Source organism: Dasypus novemcinctus, chromosome 17 (genome assembly GCF_030445035.2).
Source record: "Dasypus novemcinctus isolate mDasNov1 chromosome 17, mDasNov1.1.hap2, whole genome shotgun sequence".
NCBI classification, from domain to species: Eukaryota; Metazoa; Chordata; class Mammalia; order Cingulata; family Dasypodidae; genus Dasypus; species Dasypus novemcinctus.
In genome coordinates, this window is record NC_080689.1 from 16606120 (window position 1) to 16621292 (window position 15173).

General features: G+C 50.4%; 1 protein-coding gene across 1 annotated transcript in view; it reads left to right on the plus strand.

Annotated features, from left to right (window-relative positions):
- Positions 1-15173, plus strand: part of C17H13orf46 (chromosome 17 C13orf46 homolog) — a 39988-nt gene that overhangs the window by 11082 nt on the left and 13733 nt on the right. The window contains exons 2-6 of the mRNA XM_058278342.1: positions 9418-9469; positions 11121-11292; positions 11389-11436; positions 12083-12130; positions 13256-13323. Coding sequence (XP_058134325.1) covers positions 9418-9469; positions 11121-11292; positions 11389-11436; positions 12083-12130; positions 13256-13323 — 388 coding nt within the window. The remainder of the gene's footprint in view (positions 1-9417; positions 9470-11120; positions 11293-11388; positions 11437-12082; positions 12131-13255; positions 13324-15173) is intronic.

A 15173-nucleotide genomic window follows, 5' to 3' on the forward strand; every position in this document is an offset into this window, starting at 1 on the left:
CATTTCCCCATAGAAGAAATGATGCTCAACATCATTAGCCATTAAGGAAATGTAAATCAAAATCCCTAGATATTATTTCACATTTAATAGAATGGCTACTGTATTAAAAACCAGAAAATAAGTGTTAGAATGTGGAGAAAGAGGAATACTCACTCTATGTTGGTAGGATTATAAATGGTGCAGCCACTATGGAAAACAGTTTGACTGTTCCTCAGAAAATTAATATAGAATTGTAGCTGAGCGAGAGGGTTTCGTCCTCGCTCAGGCCCAAGAGTCGGGGGGGCTTGCTCCTGCCGAACCACCGGCGGGGGGTGCCCCAAGAGGGAGCACCGGTTCTCCAGGCGTGGGGGACGCGCGGTTGGGGAAAAACCACGGAGACCGCTTGAGCGCAAGAACAGGTCTCTTTATTACGGAAGTACACTTAGCTATATAGGGTTGGGTAGAGGGAGGGGCATGATGAAGGGAGGGTTGGCTAAGGGGCGGCTGTGGACAGGCTGAAGCTGATGGATAGACCTGAGGTAAGCAGTTACTGGGGAAGAGGGCAGATTGTGGGTTGGCAATATGGGCGGGACTGGCGGGAAGGACGGCGGGGGCTGGAAGGGGAGGAGGGGCGGAGAAAGGCGGCAGCAATTGCTCCTTTTGTTTTTAAAAGGAAATAGAGGCAACAAGTTTTGGTGCGCACTGTGGGTGTGAATAACTCGGTGTGCGCAGCAACAAAAGACAAGGATTATGAGGAGGAGGAGGAAAAGGAGGTTATAAGGACGGGTACTGGAATAGGACGAGGGGTGGGGGGAGACCACGAGGACCGGCTGGCCGTGAGCGGACGACATAGCATCTGGCCAGGACGCATGTGCCCGCCATTAGGGTCGGCGCACGCCGGTGCCTGGCGCGCGCCGAGCCTTGCCAGCGAAACGGGCTCGTGATGTCCCCGGACCCCCCGCCCGAGGGGGAGGAACAGTTGGGGAGAAGTGAGGGGAGGAAGACAAGAAGCTATAGGCGTGCGGTCTGGAGTAGGTGGTGCGGGCGGAAGGGGCGAGGTGGACGGCTGGGGGGGACTCAGTGGTGGCGAGGCGTTGGTAGTGGACTTGTACAAAGGAGCTGAACACTGCATTGGCTTGATCTTTGGCAAGGTGGACTATCCTTCTGATGGCCCAGGGGCCCACAGTGAGGGCTAAGAGGATAATGATAAGGGGGCCTAGGAATGGGAGCAGGTACGGGAGGAGAGAGATAGGTAATATCTTGATCGACCGCCTGCCGGAGGGCAAGGGGGGCGATCCCCGTGCCTGCTCCAGCGAGACCTAAAAGGGTGGCGATGGGAGGGGGCTGGGGTACAGAGTAGGGGGTAAGCTAGGCTTGGGGTTGTGGGAGCTGAGGGAGGCAGTGGTGAGGGGGGTGCCGGGCGAAGGAGCGGGTGAGGTGGAGCGGGGCAGAGAAGGGGGCTGTGCCTTTGGAGGATTGAAAATCTGATTTGGGCCCACTGGGGTGGAACGTGTGGGAATTGGCTCCTTTTTTATAGTGATAATGGCGCCATAATCGTAGCCTACTGCATACAGGCGGGCTCCCCACATGCGGCCTCGTAACCAGAGGTCGGAGTTGGGGTCTTTGACTGTGAGTGTGATGGTGTTCCATCGAGTAGCATTACGCTGGAGAGTGAGGTATGGGTCTTTGTTAGGGGCGCTGGACCATCCGTGGGCGATGGTTTCGCACCCCCAGGAAGGACAGTAATAGTGCGTTGGGTCATGGCATCCTCTGGCAGAGGATGGGCACATGTAGAAACCTGTGGCAGCGGGGTTGTGTCCCCCCCACTCATAAGACGGAAGGTTCGTGCATCCAGTGAGGTTGGCGACATCAGTAGTGAAAGAGGGGGCAGAGGCGGTTACGTTCGAGGCGAGGAGCCTTTTTTGTTGCCAGAGGGAGAGGGTCCAATTGAAGGGCTGGTGACTCGGGTTGGCAGCGGCTGGGAGAGCGAGGGAAGCCAGGACGAAGAGAACCGGCTGCGAGGCTGTGTAGAGGCATCATCTGACGGTGCGGCATCTTGATGATGGCTGGTGCTGGATCCGGGTGAACGGGGCGACCTCTGGGCCGTATCCACTGTCAATGTTATCTCTCACCGAAGGCATAGGGTGCTGATCGTTCGGTGGAACTAGTGGGTCAGTGGCAGGCCGGATGCAGCGCCCAGGAATCCAGAGCGGCTGCGGCTCAGACTCTGGAAAGACACAAGCAAAGCCCCTCCCCTGTGCTAGGAGGGGAGCTGGATCTTGCCAACGATTTGTGGCAGGGTCTTTCCAATGGACAAGGGGAACTTGCGAGGGCTGCCACATGGGTCCCCAGTGCTTATGGGTAGGGGAGAATCCATTGTCATCGAAGGTCAGGAGATTGTGGTGAATGAGGCAGGCAGTCACGACGTCGGCTGGGGCCTTGGGAGAAGAGGCCCTTTCTTTTTGAATAAGTAGCTTGAGCTGTTGGTGAGTGCACTCGACGATTCCTTGCCCCTGTGGATTGTATGGAATGCCAAAATGATGCGTGATGTGATACATCTGCACAAAGCTGGCGAAGGCGGCACTGCGATACGCTGGTCCGTTGTCTGTTTTGAGATCCCATGGAATTCCCATGAACAAAATAGCTTGGCGAAGCGCCTGGACGCAGTGTTTAGCACTTTCTCCTGCAAGAGGGACTACATAGCACAGATGCGAAAAGGTGTCAATTGCTACATGTAGATATTTGAGGCGGCCAAAGGCGCTGACATGAGTGACATCTAATTGCCACCTTGAGTTGGGGCGGAGGCCCGGGGGTTAACACCCTGAGGCTGCAAAGGCCCAAGTGGCAACAATGGCGCGCAAGCATGCGCGCACAAGGTGTTTGCAAGTTTCAATGGGAAGGTCTGGGAAGAGCTTCCGGATGGACCGCGCAGAGAAGTGGAATTGGGAATGCAGGAGCTTGGCTTGATTAACAAAGTCTCCAAGCCGCAGCCCGTCGGCAGGGTTTTCATGTAGGAGGACCGGGTTTACCTGGCGGCTTGACACAGAAGCATCAGCGAGGTCATTCCCTTGAGCCAGCGGTCCTGGTAGGCCAGAGTGGCTTCTGATATGAGCAATGAACCAGGGCTGCTGCCTCGCCTCAAGCAGTCGCTGTATGAAGGTGAGCGCCCGATCGATGTTTGAGTCACCTGGTAGGAAAGTAGCAAGCGGGAGGCTGCGACACAACTGAAGAGTGTATAGGCTGTCAGTAAAGATGTTGAGAGGCTGGTCTGGGTGGAGATTGAGGACTGCAGCGACAGCTAGAAGCTCGCCCACTTGAACAGAAGAGTCATTTGCGAACAGCAGTTGCCGTGGCTCAGGATTCTCAGGAGTGTATATGATGGCAGCAAACGCCGTTTTTGAGGCATCTGTGAAGGCAGTGATAGCCGAAGGGATCGGGTTCCGTGCGGGCAATGGACGGAACGGGTTGGAAAACGCCAATTGAGACATTCCCTGCAGCAATCGGTGATGAGGATAGTGGTTGTCAAAGGAGCCGCGAAAGAGCTCTACCAGGCTCTGCATTTGGGCATTGTTCATGATGAGGGAGGTAACTTCCTTGGCATCTAAAGGCCAAACAATAGTGTGTGGCAGGATGCCATACGTTTGTATGGAGAGAAGTACTAAGTCAGTGGCCAACGTGATCCAGGCTCTTATGAAAGGGCAGATTTTCAGGAGTTTGCTCTTTGACGTATGCAGAAAAAGGAGAGGGCCATCTTGCCACAAGAGACCTGTGGGAGTGATTGGCATTGGCAGAACTAAAGCCAAGATTGGAAGGGTGGGGGAGAACCGCTCCAGGCGACACTGTTGCAGGGCGGCGCTGACTTGTTGGACGGCTTCTCGAGCCTCTGGAGTGATGATGATGCTGCGAGTGGTCGCCGTTGGAGGGCTGTCCCTTGTCTGCAAAAGCTCGAAGAGAGGCTGCATTTGCGCTGTTGTGATGGGAAGCGCCGAGCGAAGCCAATTGATTTGCCCGCAGAGCTGTTGGAGCTCAGTTAATGTCATCCTCGGAGAGAGGTGGATTTTTGGGCTTGTGGGCTGGATAAACCGATGAAAATGAAAACCTAGGAATTGAAAAGGAGGCTGGAGGTTTATTTTGTCAGACTGCACAGTAAGCCCGAGGCTGGAGAGGTTCGTTATTATTGCCGAGAGCAGATCATTGAGGAGCGCACTGGAGCTCGCTGCTAAAAGGAGGTCGTCCATGTAGTGGAGGATGTATGTGTGCTCCGGATTGAACTTGGAGCGCAGCGGCTCAACAGCATGGTTGACATACAGTTGGCACATAGTCGGGCTGTTGCGCATGCCTTGAGGCAATACTCGCCATTGAAATCGCTGAGCTGCGCCTTGGTTGTTAATGCGTGGAACCGTGAACGCGAATCGTGGACAGTCCCGGGGGTGAAGAGGAATAGAGAAAAAGCAGGCCTTGATGTCAATGGTTGCCGCATGAAAATGCTGGGGGACTGCGGTGGGGTGCGGGCATCCTGGTTGAGGTGATCCCATTGGCTTAATATGTTTGTTGATCTCACGGAGGTCGTGGAGAAGGCGGTATTTGCTGGTGTTCTTTTTGCTAATGACAAAGACTGGTGAATTGTAGGGACTAGTGGATGGCTCTATATGCCCTGCTTGTAGCTGCTCTTTGACGAGGGCAGAGAGAGCCTGCAATTTGTGAGCTGGCAAGGGCCACTGCTCGACCCAGATGAGCTCCTCTGTGTCCCATTCCAGAGGGATAGGGTCAGGTTTTGAGATGGGAGCAGTGGCCCCTAGAAGGGGGGGGCAGCGCAGCTGAGAAGGCTTCTGTGGTGATTCGGGCCTTTAGCTGGCTGAGGACATCTCTCCCCCATAAGATGGTCTGGACTGATGAGAGGACGAGTGGACGAATTTGGCCTTCGTGGCCTTCTCGGTCGCTCCAATGCAGAGGCTGGGATGTTTTCCAGGAGGCAGCGGCTCCTGTGGCGCCGATGACTTGAGGGCCGGTTTCGAGGGGCCAGTGATTGCGGCGATTTCGAAGGGAACACAGGAGACTTCAGCGCCAGAATCCAGAAGCCCATCAAGCCATTGCCCATTAATCTTAAGCTCTAATGAGGGTTTCTGGCGGCGTGTGATGGGCATTGTCCACATTATGGCTTGGGAATTTTTCTGGGGGCCTCTTAGGGGTGGGGCTGAGGCCTGCCCCGCTGGAAGTTTAAAGGCTGCTGGGAACCATGGGCGGAACGGCAGTCGCGGGCCCAGTGATAACCTTTCCCACAACGCGGACACGGCGTAGAAGGGCCCCTTGGCCGTCGCATCGGCGGGTCTGAGCGAGGCGCTGGGCCTGGCTGGGAGCACTCGCGGACGAAGTGGCCGGGCTGGCCGCACCGAAAGCAGACGGAAGTGGGGCTGGATGAAACAGCCATGGCAGAGGCAAAAGCAGCGGTGAGTGTTTTGACTTGTGGGTCGACGTCACAGCAAGCAAGGACCCATTCGTGAAGAGCTTTGTCGCGTATGGGAAGGATTACGGCCCGGAACGGCGCAAGGCACCCGTCAATGACTAACTCTTTGGCTAACGCAAATTGGGCATCCTCGCTGGAAATTTTCCGCTGACAAGCTTCCAGGACGCGGGCGACAAATGCTGGGAAGGTCTCATTGGAGTCCTGAAGCAGCTGCGCGAGCTTGGTGGGCTGCTTGGTGGAAACTAGAGAGAATGACCGCTGGACGAGGACCTTTACCCGGTGCCAAAACCCTGGGTCAATTTCGAGATAAGAACGAGGGTTTGCATAATTGTTGGTGCCCGTGTATGCATCGGAGGGATCGAGGACGCCAGCCTGGGCATTCTCCACGATTTGCCGGTCAACAGCCGCTTGGTAATGGGCGCGCCATTCGATAAATTGACCGGGCGTCAGGATGGCACGGGCTAATGCAATCCAGTCATATGGGAGAACGAGTTGGGTCCCCAACTCCTCAAGTAGTTGCTGCGCATAAGGGCTGCCAATTCCGTCTTCCTTTACAGCTTTGCGGAGGGTCCTGACCTCTTCCGCTGTAAAGGGTAGCCAAGTTTGGGGTTGCTGCGGCGTGGGCTGCGGATTCAGCGGATACAGCTGAGGGGTTTGAGGAGGTGTGGCACCGGGGACCGATGGAGCAGCCAAGGCAGGTGAAGGGCTATTGCCGTACGGCGGCGGCAAGGGATAAGCGGAACACGGGTGAGAAAATGGCGGCTTAGCGGCTTCCGGGCGACAACAAAATGGCGGCAGTACCCTTCCGGGCGCCGGCCAAGATGGCGGAGCAGCTACATCCGGCGGCGGACAAAATGGCGCGGGGGGCGCTTCCGGTTTAGCGGAAGATGGCGACCCTGCAGTTTCCGGGCCCGAACCGGATGCTGACTGGGCAGGAAGAGGCGGGTAGAGGTGGGAGGAGGAGGATACTGGCGGAGAAGAAGCCGGATGCGCGCCATCTTGGGCAGAAGTGGGGGAAGAAGGCGGAAGTCCGCCATCTTGGGGAATGGCAGGAGTGGTTTCTGTCTGCTGCGGGGAGCTCGGGCGGGGAGGTTCGCGCTCGAGAGCAGCAGCAAGTTGGTTAGACAGAGAGTCAGTGTCGGCGGACTCATCGGGATCACAGTCTAGAGGCCGTTTGGGAGAAGCTTCATAAATGGCTTTGGTCGGAGCGCCAAGGAGACAAGCGCGAATGGCCACGAGAACGGGTAAGAGGCCTGCTGGGAAGGTGCGTTTCTCGTGCTCCATGGTGGAGGTGACTCAATCTATGAGTCGCGAGTATGTGTCCGGGCTCCAGAGTTGGCAGGTGGTGAGCCACGGATTAAAAGGGAGCAAGAGATCCCAGTACTTTTGGAGCTGCCACAAGGAGACGCGGACTCCATTGGCATCGAGCAGGGCAGCGAGGGCCCTGACTTGCGGCGCCTGACGCAATGACAAAGAGGTGCCCATGACGGGATAGGGACGGGACGACGGCGAGGGGTCCCTTGGGGCTCGTCTGGGCAAGGGGTCCCTACCTGGAGAGGAGGACGATCACAGCAGCAGCAGCAGCAGAGAGGGGCCGGGGGAGGAGCTGCCATGTTGGGCGCCAGTTGTAGCTGAGCGAGAGGGTTTCGTCCTCGCTCAGGCCCAAGAGTCGGGGGGGCTTGCTCCTGCCGAACCACCGGTGGGGGGTGCCCCAAGAGGGAGCACCGGTTCTCCAGGCGTGGGGGACGCGCGGTTGGGGAAAAACCACGGAGACCGCTTGAGCGCAAGAACAGGTCTCTTTATTATGGAAGTACACTTAGCTATATAGGGTTGGGTAGAGGGAGGGGCGTGATGAAGGGAGGGTTGGCTAAGGGGCGGCTGTGGACAGGCTGAAGCTGATGGATAGACCTGAGGTAAGCAGTTACTGGGGAAGAGGGCAGATTGTGGGTTGGCAATATGGGCGGGACTGGCGGGAAGGACGGCGGGGGCTGGAAGGGGCGGAGGGGTGGAGAAAGGCGGCAACATAGAATTACCATATGACCTGACAATTCTAGCTATATTCCCCCAAAGAATTGAAAGCAGGCACTCAGATATTTACACAACAGTGTTCATAACGTCATTATTTGCACTTGCCCAAAGGTGGAAGCAGCCCACGTGTCCATCCATCTATGAATGGGTAAACAAAATGTGGTATATATATACAATAGAATCTTGTTCAGCTGTAAAAAGGAATACAGTTCTAATACATGTGACAACATGGATGTACCTTGAAGACTTCATGTTCAGTGAAATAAGACACAAAAGGGCAAATATTGTTTGATCTCACTGATAGGAAATAATTAGAATAAGCAAATTCATATAGTCAGAAACTGGAATACACATCATCAGGGGCTGGGGTGTGGGCCGTGAATGAGAGTTAATGCTTAACTGGTACAGAGCTTCTGTTTGGAGTGATCGAAAGTTTTGGTGATGGATAGTGGTGATGGTAGCACAACATTGTGAACATAATTAACACGACTCATTTTATGTTTGAATGTGGTTGAAGAGGAATTTGGGGTTGTATATATGTGTGTATATAAAATGATTAAAGTTTTTAAAAAATCATACTATTGTACAACACAAACTGAACTCTAACATACATAGACTACAGTTAATAGTATGATCATAACAATATTGTTTCATCAGTTGTAACAAAGGTAGCACACTAGTGCCAATTGTTTACAGTAGGAAAGCCTGTGTGCCTGAGGGGGGCATATAGAAACGCTGCATTTTCTGTAAACCTATAATGTCTCTAATAAAAATAAATAAATAAATAAATAAATAAAATTTTGAAAAGCTATGCTGGTTTGCAATCTCTGGACACAGAGAAGTTTTGTGTTTCATTAAAACACAATCTACCAGTAAACAAGAACCTCCTGCTGTGCTCATTGAAAAATCATCATGGTTAATGAGACAAGTGTTCTTGGGCTGTTGAAATCACTAAAATGCAGTTTTATCCTAACTGTTTATTGACAGCAGTTACTTAATGCAAGGCTGTGATTGGAAGAGCATTTCTGGGTTCCCGGTAGTTCTTTCAACCTCAGGCATGTTCAATAAACTGATTGGATGTCCTGTTCTTTCTTTACACATGGGACAAATGTCCTTACCACTTGGATACCAAGTGTTTACTTTTCTTGGAAAAAAAGACAATTAAGAACATCCTGTCAGTGCCCCTAGGGGGAACCAGGAAGAACTCATGACCAAAGGTATAGTCATGGATCAGCTGCTTGTGGATTCGGCCTGGAATAGGTCAGCATGGGCATCACTTCTCCCCCCCTTCCTCCTTCCCTGTTGTCTTCCAGTAGGAATTTCAAAGGTCCCACTAGGTTTTAAACGTGTATTGTGAAGGCCATTGAATGTGCATTACCACTTAGTTCTGCAGGAAGAATGCCATGAGATCCTATGTGCAGTAGGGGCTGTGACCAGGTGTGAAGGATGTGAGGTGCTGGTGCTGGTCGTGGGAGTGGGGGCTGTCTGTGGAAATGGGCTCCCTGGTATTGAGACTTAAGCTTGGGCTGTTTAAAGGCTAAAGTAACAAATTATAAAAGTGAACATTCACAGAAATGCCACCCTAAAGTTGTAAGGTCTTCCCAGATCAACACTGTCCTTTAACTAGAGGCTACCTGATGTTACCAAATGGAGAACTTGTTAATACAAAAAAATAAACAATAAAAATTCACTTTAGCTGTAAAATTAGCCAATCAATTGATAATTTAACACCACCAGTGTTCCAAGAACTGATACAGCCTCGCACCTGATGCATATAGGGTGGTGGTCCCAGTCTGTCCTTACCAGATTGTTCTGTGTGGGAGCTCACAGGGAACAGTTCCTTGGCCTCCAGGCTTCAGCCTCCTCTAGGGGGTATGACAGCACATTTACTCTAAATTGATGAAGATAGAGATGATGCTCACAAATACTACTTCTTTCCTTCTCAGAATCTGAAGATCAGGGAAAAGACCCAAGAAATGATGCCGATGATGCTAACTGGTAAGTGGGAATTTTGTTTTCCAGAGTTTGGTCTCAGTGGAGGTAGTTTCCTAGAAATGGTGAGAAGGGGAGCAGAAGACAGTGGAGTGTGGCAGTGAAGCCCAGGCTCCAAGTTCAAGATTTAGGAGGGCCCCCAAAGAACCCTGGAGTGTCCTGAGAAGACCTCAGGTGCTCAGACAGTAGAGGTTGAAAATTCCTCTTTATCTGCAGAAGTGAATTGCCACGGATTAGGATCAACCTGGAGTGGCTGTCAGGGCTATGAAGGAACTTCTCCTCCTCCTCACTGCCCCATCTACTTTCTTCCAGGCTACTCTGGTATAAATATGCCATGGTCTCAAGGTCTTAGATAGGATATTTGGGTTCTTGGCCAACAAATCACAATCTTAGCAAACAATCTGATGCAAACTCTCCTCAAAGAGACATTGATTTACTTTAGGAGACCACTGGGGCCCCCCCAGATGGCTCATTTATTGGGAAAGGTTCTGATGCACAATGTTGTAAGTGTAACCAATTTTCTCTTTTCGAAAGAGGGTCATGAGGCGGGCAGTCTAGATGGGAAGTGCCTCTGAGGGTGCCCTCATCTTTAGTGCTGCCATTCTTATCTCTCACAAGCATTGCATCTGCCCTCCCTCCTTATCTGCTTTCCTCACTTCCTCCTGGGTTTGATTTACCCAATCATCCACCCTTCTGCCATCAAGAAGGACTTGAAAGTCATTGAATTACTCAAGAGTTCTTCTCGGATACTAACAAAAATTATTCAGTAGCATCATGGACAAAGCATGGGCCAGAAGTCACCCTGTTTACAAATGGCTCCTTTTGGCTGAAGAATAAGAAGGGTATTGACCACCAAAAAAATCATCAGAGGAATAATCATTAGATGAGTTAAGTACCTCATGTATCAGAGGAAGAATACAAGGCAGGACTAGAGCATTCCTTTCCTGCAGGATTTAAGGAAGGTGATGACCTTGGGTAAGTGACAGTGCTGAGCTAGGAAGACCACACACTCTTATGGGGGACTTTCCTGCTCACAGTGACCCATTCAACAGCCAAAAGCCATTCAAAAGTCAGCCCCAGTGATGGTGCTCAGAGAAGTCCTCTACCACCTTTGCTTTGCTCTTGCTCCTGGTCACACTAAACAAACAGGAGAAGAGTGTCACCCAGATTGGTTTGAGCAACAGCTGAACTAGGCACGGACCCCACCCAAACCCCTTAATTCTCATGGCTCCATCTGGTGTCCACTTGGAGTAACTATATCTGCTGTGAGGGTGACCACATTTTCTTGCCAGATTTTGGTTCTATGAGCAAGATTAGGCCTTGCTCTCTGAAATAACCCCTGGTTGGCAGTAAATAATCACCAGTACAGATATAGGAGGTACATTTGTTAAGGGTAAATTTCTCCAACTGAGATACCCAGGTGAGTCACCAGAGGGTATCAGGAGAGCCATGCTTGTCCATAAAAGTAGGTCATTAACATTCAGACCCTCTATGCCAAACATAAGGTTATCATCACAGACTCAGATTCTGAGTTGGTCCCAAGGTTCCCAATACCTCACACAGGGAAAATCAGAACCAAGAGGAGGAACAGACATTGGTTTGCAACTGCCTCATTGTGACATCTATTCCATGCCAGTTTTGTCCACTTCTCCCATAGTCAGGAAAATCTAGAGGAAGACAAGAAGGAAAAGAATAACGATACCCTAGAAAAGTTAGACTATGAGAGTGAAAAAATGGAGCCAGAGAATGAAAAGAGTGACTCAGAAGCCAGTGCCAAGGAGGAGCAGGAGAAAGAAGAGGAAACAAACAAAAGCACCAAGGAGGCCAAGGTCAGGCAATATTTGTTTAATATCTAAACACTTTTGTCTCCTTCTATTATAATTTTGCCTTTATTTACCTGTTTGGCATATTCTTCTGGCTTACAGGAACAGGAGGTGAAGTCCATAAAGCTAGATGACCTTCTGGAAAAAGAGGCAAGAGCATTTTACTTTAGTAAGATGAAGAAGCTTGTCCAGGCACAAGTCCTACTTGTCACTGAGCTTGCTGTGGACATATGATCCAAGGGAATCATCTCAACAGGGCACTATACTGTAGAACTGGTCCAAGCCTCACCCCTAGAGAGGCTTCAGGGGCCAAGTTCTGGCCTCTGTGGCCTGGTCTCTGGCGGTATCCTAACCCCACGTTCTAAAACAGAACAGTTGTTAAAAGTATATTTGGGATCCTGAGGGGAGGTGACACTCAACTTGACCTTGACCCAGAGAAGCACTCCCAGAGCCACTCTAGTCATTGAGCCATCACTGGGAGGCCATGGTTTTCGGAGAACAAAGGTGTAAGAGACCCTCTAGGGTCTAAGGAATTGATGGGGAGGTGGAGAAGGGATGAATAAGAAGGCTATAACCCTTCTTATTCTGATACTGACACTGGCCCCATGGATACCTCACTCTATTCTGGTGTCATCACTTCATTCGGGCTTCTCAGGAGTCTTCCACTAAACATTGCCAGCATCTAGTAAGCCCATGGTAACCATCCTGATCCTGACTCTCCCTCCCAGGAAGGCTACTTTCTTCTCTGTTATCACCCAAGCCCTGTCATCCACGCCTCTATGGTTTCTATTCACAGAAACCATCTGCATTTGTGGAGATTGACCTGGGAGACCATGCTGAGGAGGTAAAGACAAAATCCTCAAAGAAAACCAAACTACCCACTGGCAAAAATGCTTGTGCTGTCCATGCTGGGCCAAGAGGCTCTTCCTGTTGCTCTGTAATGCATGTGTTGGAGGCTAAGACTGAGACCCATGACTGGCCAACCCTAGGAGAACACTGTGGTGTTCAAGGTTGGCCTTTTAAGGGCCAGAGGAGACCCTGACGCCTCTTCCTCACCCTCTCTCACTCCAACCTACAAACAGTCCCACACCACCCAAGACTGTAGGACCTGGACCAACCCTCTGGGTGCCTGTCAGCCCCAAGAACCTCAGGTGGTATCCTGCTGGGATGGTGGAAAGGGCACAGACCTGGGAATCAGGAGACCTGGACTGCACATTCTGTTCTTCCAGGAAATACTACAAGTCATCCCACCTCTCTGGGCCTCAGTTCCTTTGTCCATAAAATGGGAACAGTGATACCTATATTACAGGGTGGTTTCAGATACACTCAGAACAGTGCCTGGGACACAGAAAAGCACCAAGTATTAGTTATCATCATTTTATTATCTATAAAAAGAAGAGGTTGCCCTTCCAACACAAATATTTTAGGATTGTCTTCCTCCAAGTCTCTATCTTTTTGTTAGTGTTTTTAAGTTCTCTCCTGACAAGTTTTTCCAAGTTCTCTCCTTCTGCATAGGGGGTCAGTTTTTTCCAAACAGACTGTATCTTCTATCTCTTTTGCCTTCAGAATATGCTGCGCAGGTAAAGAAAGCTGGTTATTAACCCATTCCATGAGATAGACATAGAGGCACCATGGTTTCTAATCCCTGAAGGGGGAAGGGTCAGATGGCTAGTGCAGAGTTAGGACTAAAGATCCTAGGTTTCCTGGTTTATGATCCAGGAGCCATCAAAGCACAAACCAGGGTACATCTTTTTGGTCAGAGTTCCCAAATTGCAGTTTTCTATTTGACAGTGCCCCATTGGGTGGGAAGGAGGATCAGTGCAGTCCCTCTGTGAACCCCAATTCTGCATCATAGTCTGATTCGTGGGCTCTGGTCCTCACCCCTGGGTAGCATGCAGGTTCAGCAGGTCCTGGTTGACCCACCTGCCCCATTCTCTGCCTCCTAAACTGCTGCTGCTGCTCCTCACAGGTAGCCCCATGTACTGTGAAGGAAGAGAAACAGGCCCAGATGGACACAGGAGATTTGTCTGAAGACGAGTGAGTGATGCTCCTAGGTTTACACTTGATGGAGGGAGGGGCGTTTTCTCTACCGTAATCTCTGGAAGGTCTTGGTGCCTTCTGCGGTGAGGGAAGAATGTGAGCCAGTGTTGCTTTCCCAGTTCTCACTGGGTACTTGTGGAGACAGAAGCATTTGCAGAAGCTGGAGGAGGAGCTGAGAAGCAGGTGACACGGCATCTAGCTAACCCAGGATGGGCTTAGCCAGGAGTCCCAACTCACCCCATACGCCATGCTGTCCCTCCTTCTCCATCAGCCAGCAAAATGGTCAGCATATATGGAATGGGGGCAGGGGGAGGCAAGAAGAGAAGGTTACAGGGAAGGTGTTACCTGCAAGGATTGGGCCAGCTTCTCCAGTTTGAGTTTTCAGTTGCAGAGGCTTTTTTGTCCTGCTGGGCAGGAGGAGAACTTGTCATACATGGTTGGTTTCATGCAAAGCAGGCCCTTCTCACAACTGGGCTCCCAGGAGCAACTGGGTGCAGGCCAAGGGGTGGAGTATGAGCGGCAGTTAGGGAGGACACTTTTTTCCTGACTCTACCTGTACTCTATTTGGGGTGTAAGTTGCCTGGAGCTAGCAAAGGGCCAAGACTTCCTGAGGCCTTAGGTTTCCAATGCCATAAAGAAGGCTGTTGGGGAGCAGACAAGATATCTATCCCTGCACCACTGAAAGATTCCATGTGTCCATTTTGTTTTATTTTAAATACAGAAAAGTACAAAGAAGAAAATAGCAATTATCCACATTATTTTGGCATGTGTACTTCCAGATTTTTTTGTAAAGAAAAATCACTCTTGATTTTGTAAAACTGGTTCATGGTTATTTAAAATACTTCAATGTAGAATAGCACAACAAAGAGAGAAAAGTTTAAAAATCACCCTAAACCTCACCTCTTATAAATAACAAGAACGCTAGTTGCATATCATTTTTAATGTATATGTACATAATAAAGGATGGATCTATGGATACATAACAAATGCTCTTTGAAAACAGGATCATTCCATTCAATTCCAAACATTGAGCAATTATAGCATGAAATTAATAACCTTTGCTTATTTGGCAGCTGCCTTTCCCTCACTTTGTTGGGTTATTAGGGGTAAGAAATTGGTGAGAAAGTTTCATTCCATCTTAACCCAGAAGTTCCCACATCTATTGTGAACTCTACTCAGATGGCAAGGTTACATATGCTTTTACTCAAATACCAGAATTATCCTATCACACGCCCAGATCTAGGGTTAAAATAGGTGGCCTTCCTAAATGCAGCCTTCTCTTTCTCATTCCCTTCGTAATGGACATGGTGTCACTTCCTTTCATGGAGAAGGTGATGAATGAGAGCTGAGGATGCAGCCTGATTGATTTGTTTGCTGATCTGGACAATTTCAGAGACTGAGGCTCTCAGGGTTCTCTGCAACTACCTCTTATGACTCAGTCCTCCTTTCCGTCTGAGACTGTGTTTCCTCCTCAGACAGGAAATGTGTCTGGTCACAGGAAACAGAAGCTTGGAAATTTCCATTCCCACCAAGATGCAGAAGAGCTAGGAGTCTTGCCTCATATTTAGAAACCCTCTCTGTACCTTATGAGTGCTTTATCAGACCCTGTCTCAGTTCAGCCTCCTTGCCACCCACCCCATGTGGGAGATGACAGAGGTCACCGTCGTGTCTGTTTTGTAGGTGAGACAACCGAGGTTTAGTATCTTGCTGAAGGTCACACCGTGAGAAAATGTCAGGGGCAGCTCTTCACCCCAGATCTTGAAGCACAGATCTTCCCATGAACCATGCTGCCTCCATTCAGGATTTAAAGATCCTAAAGAGAAGCTTATCCACACCACCCTCCATTC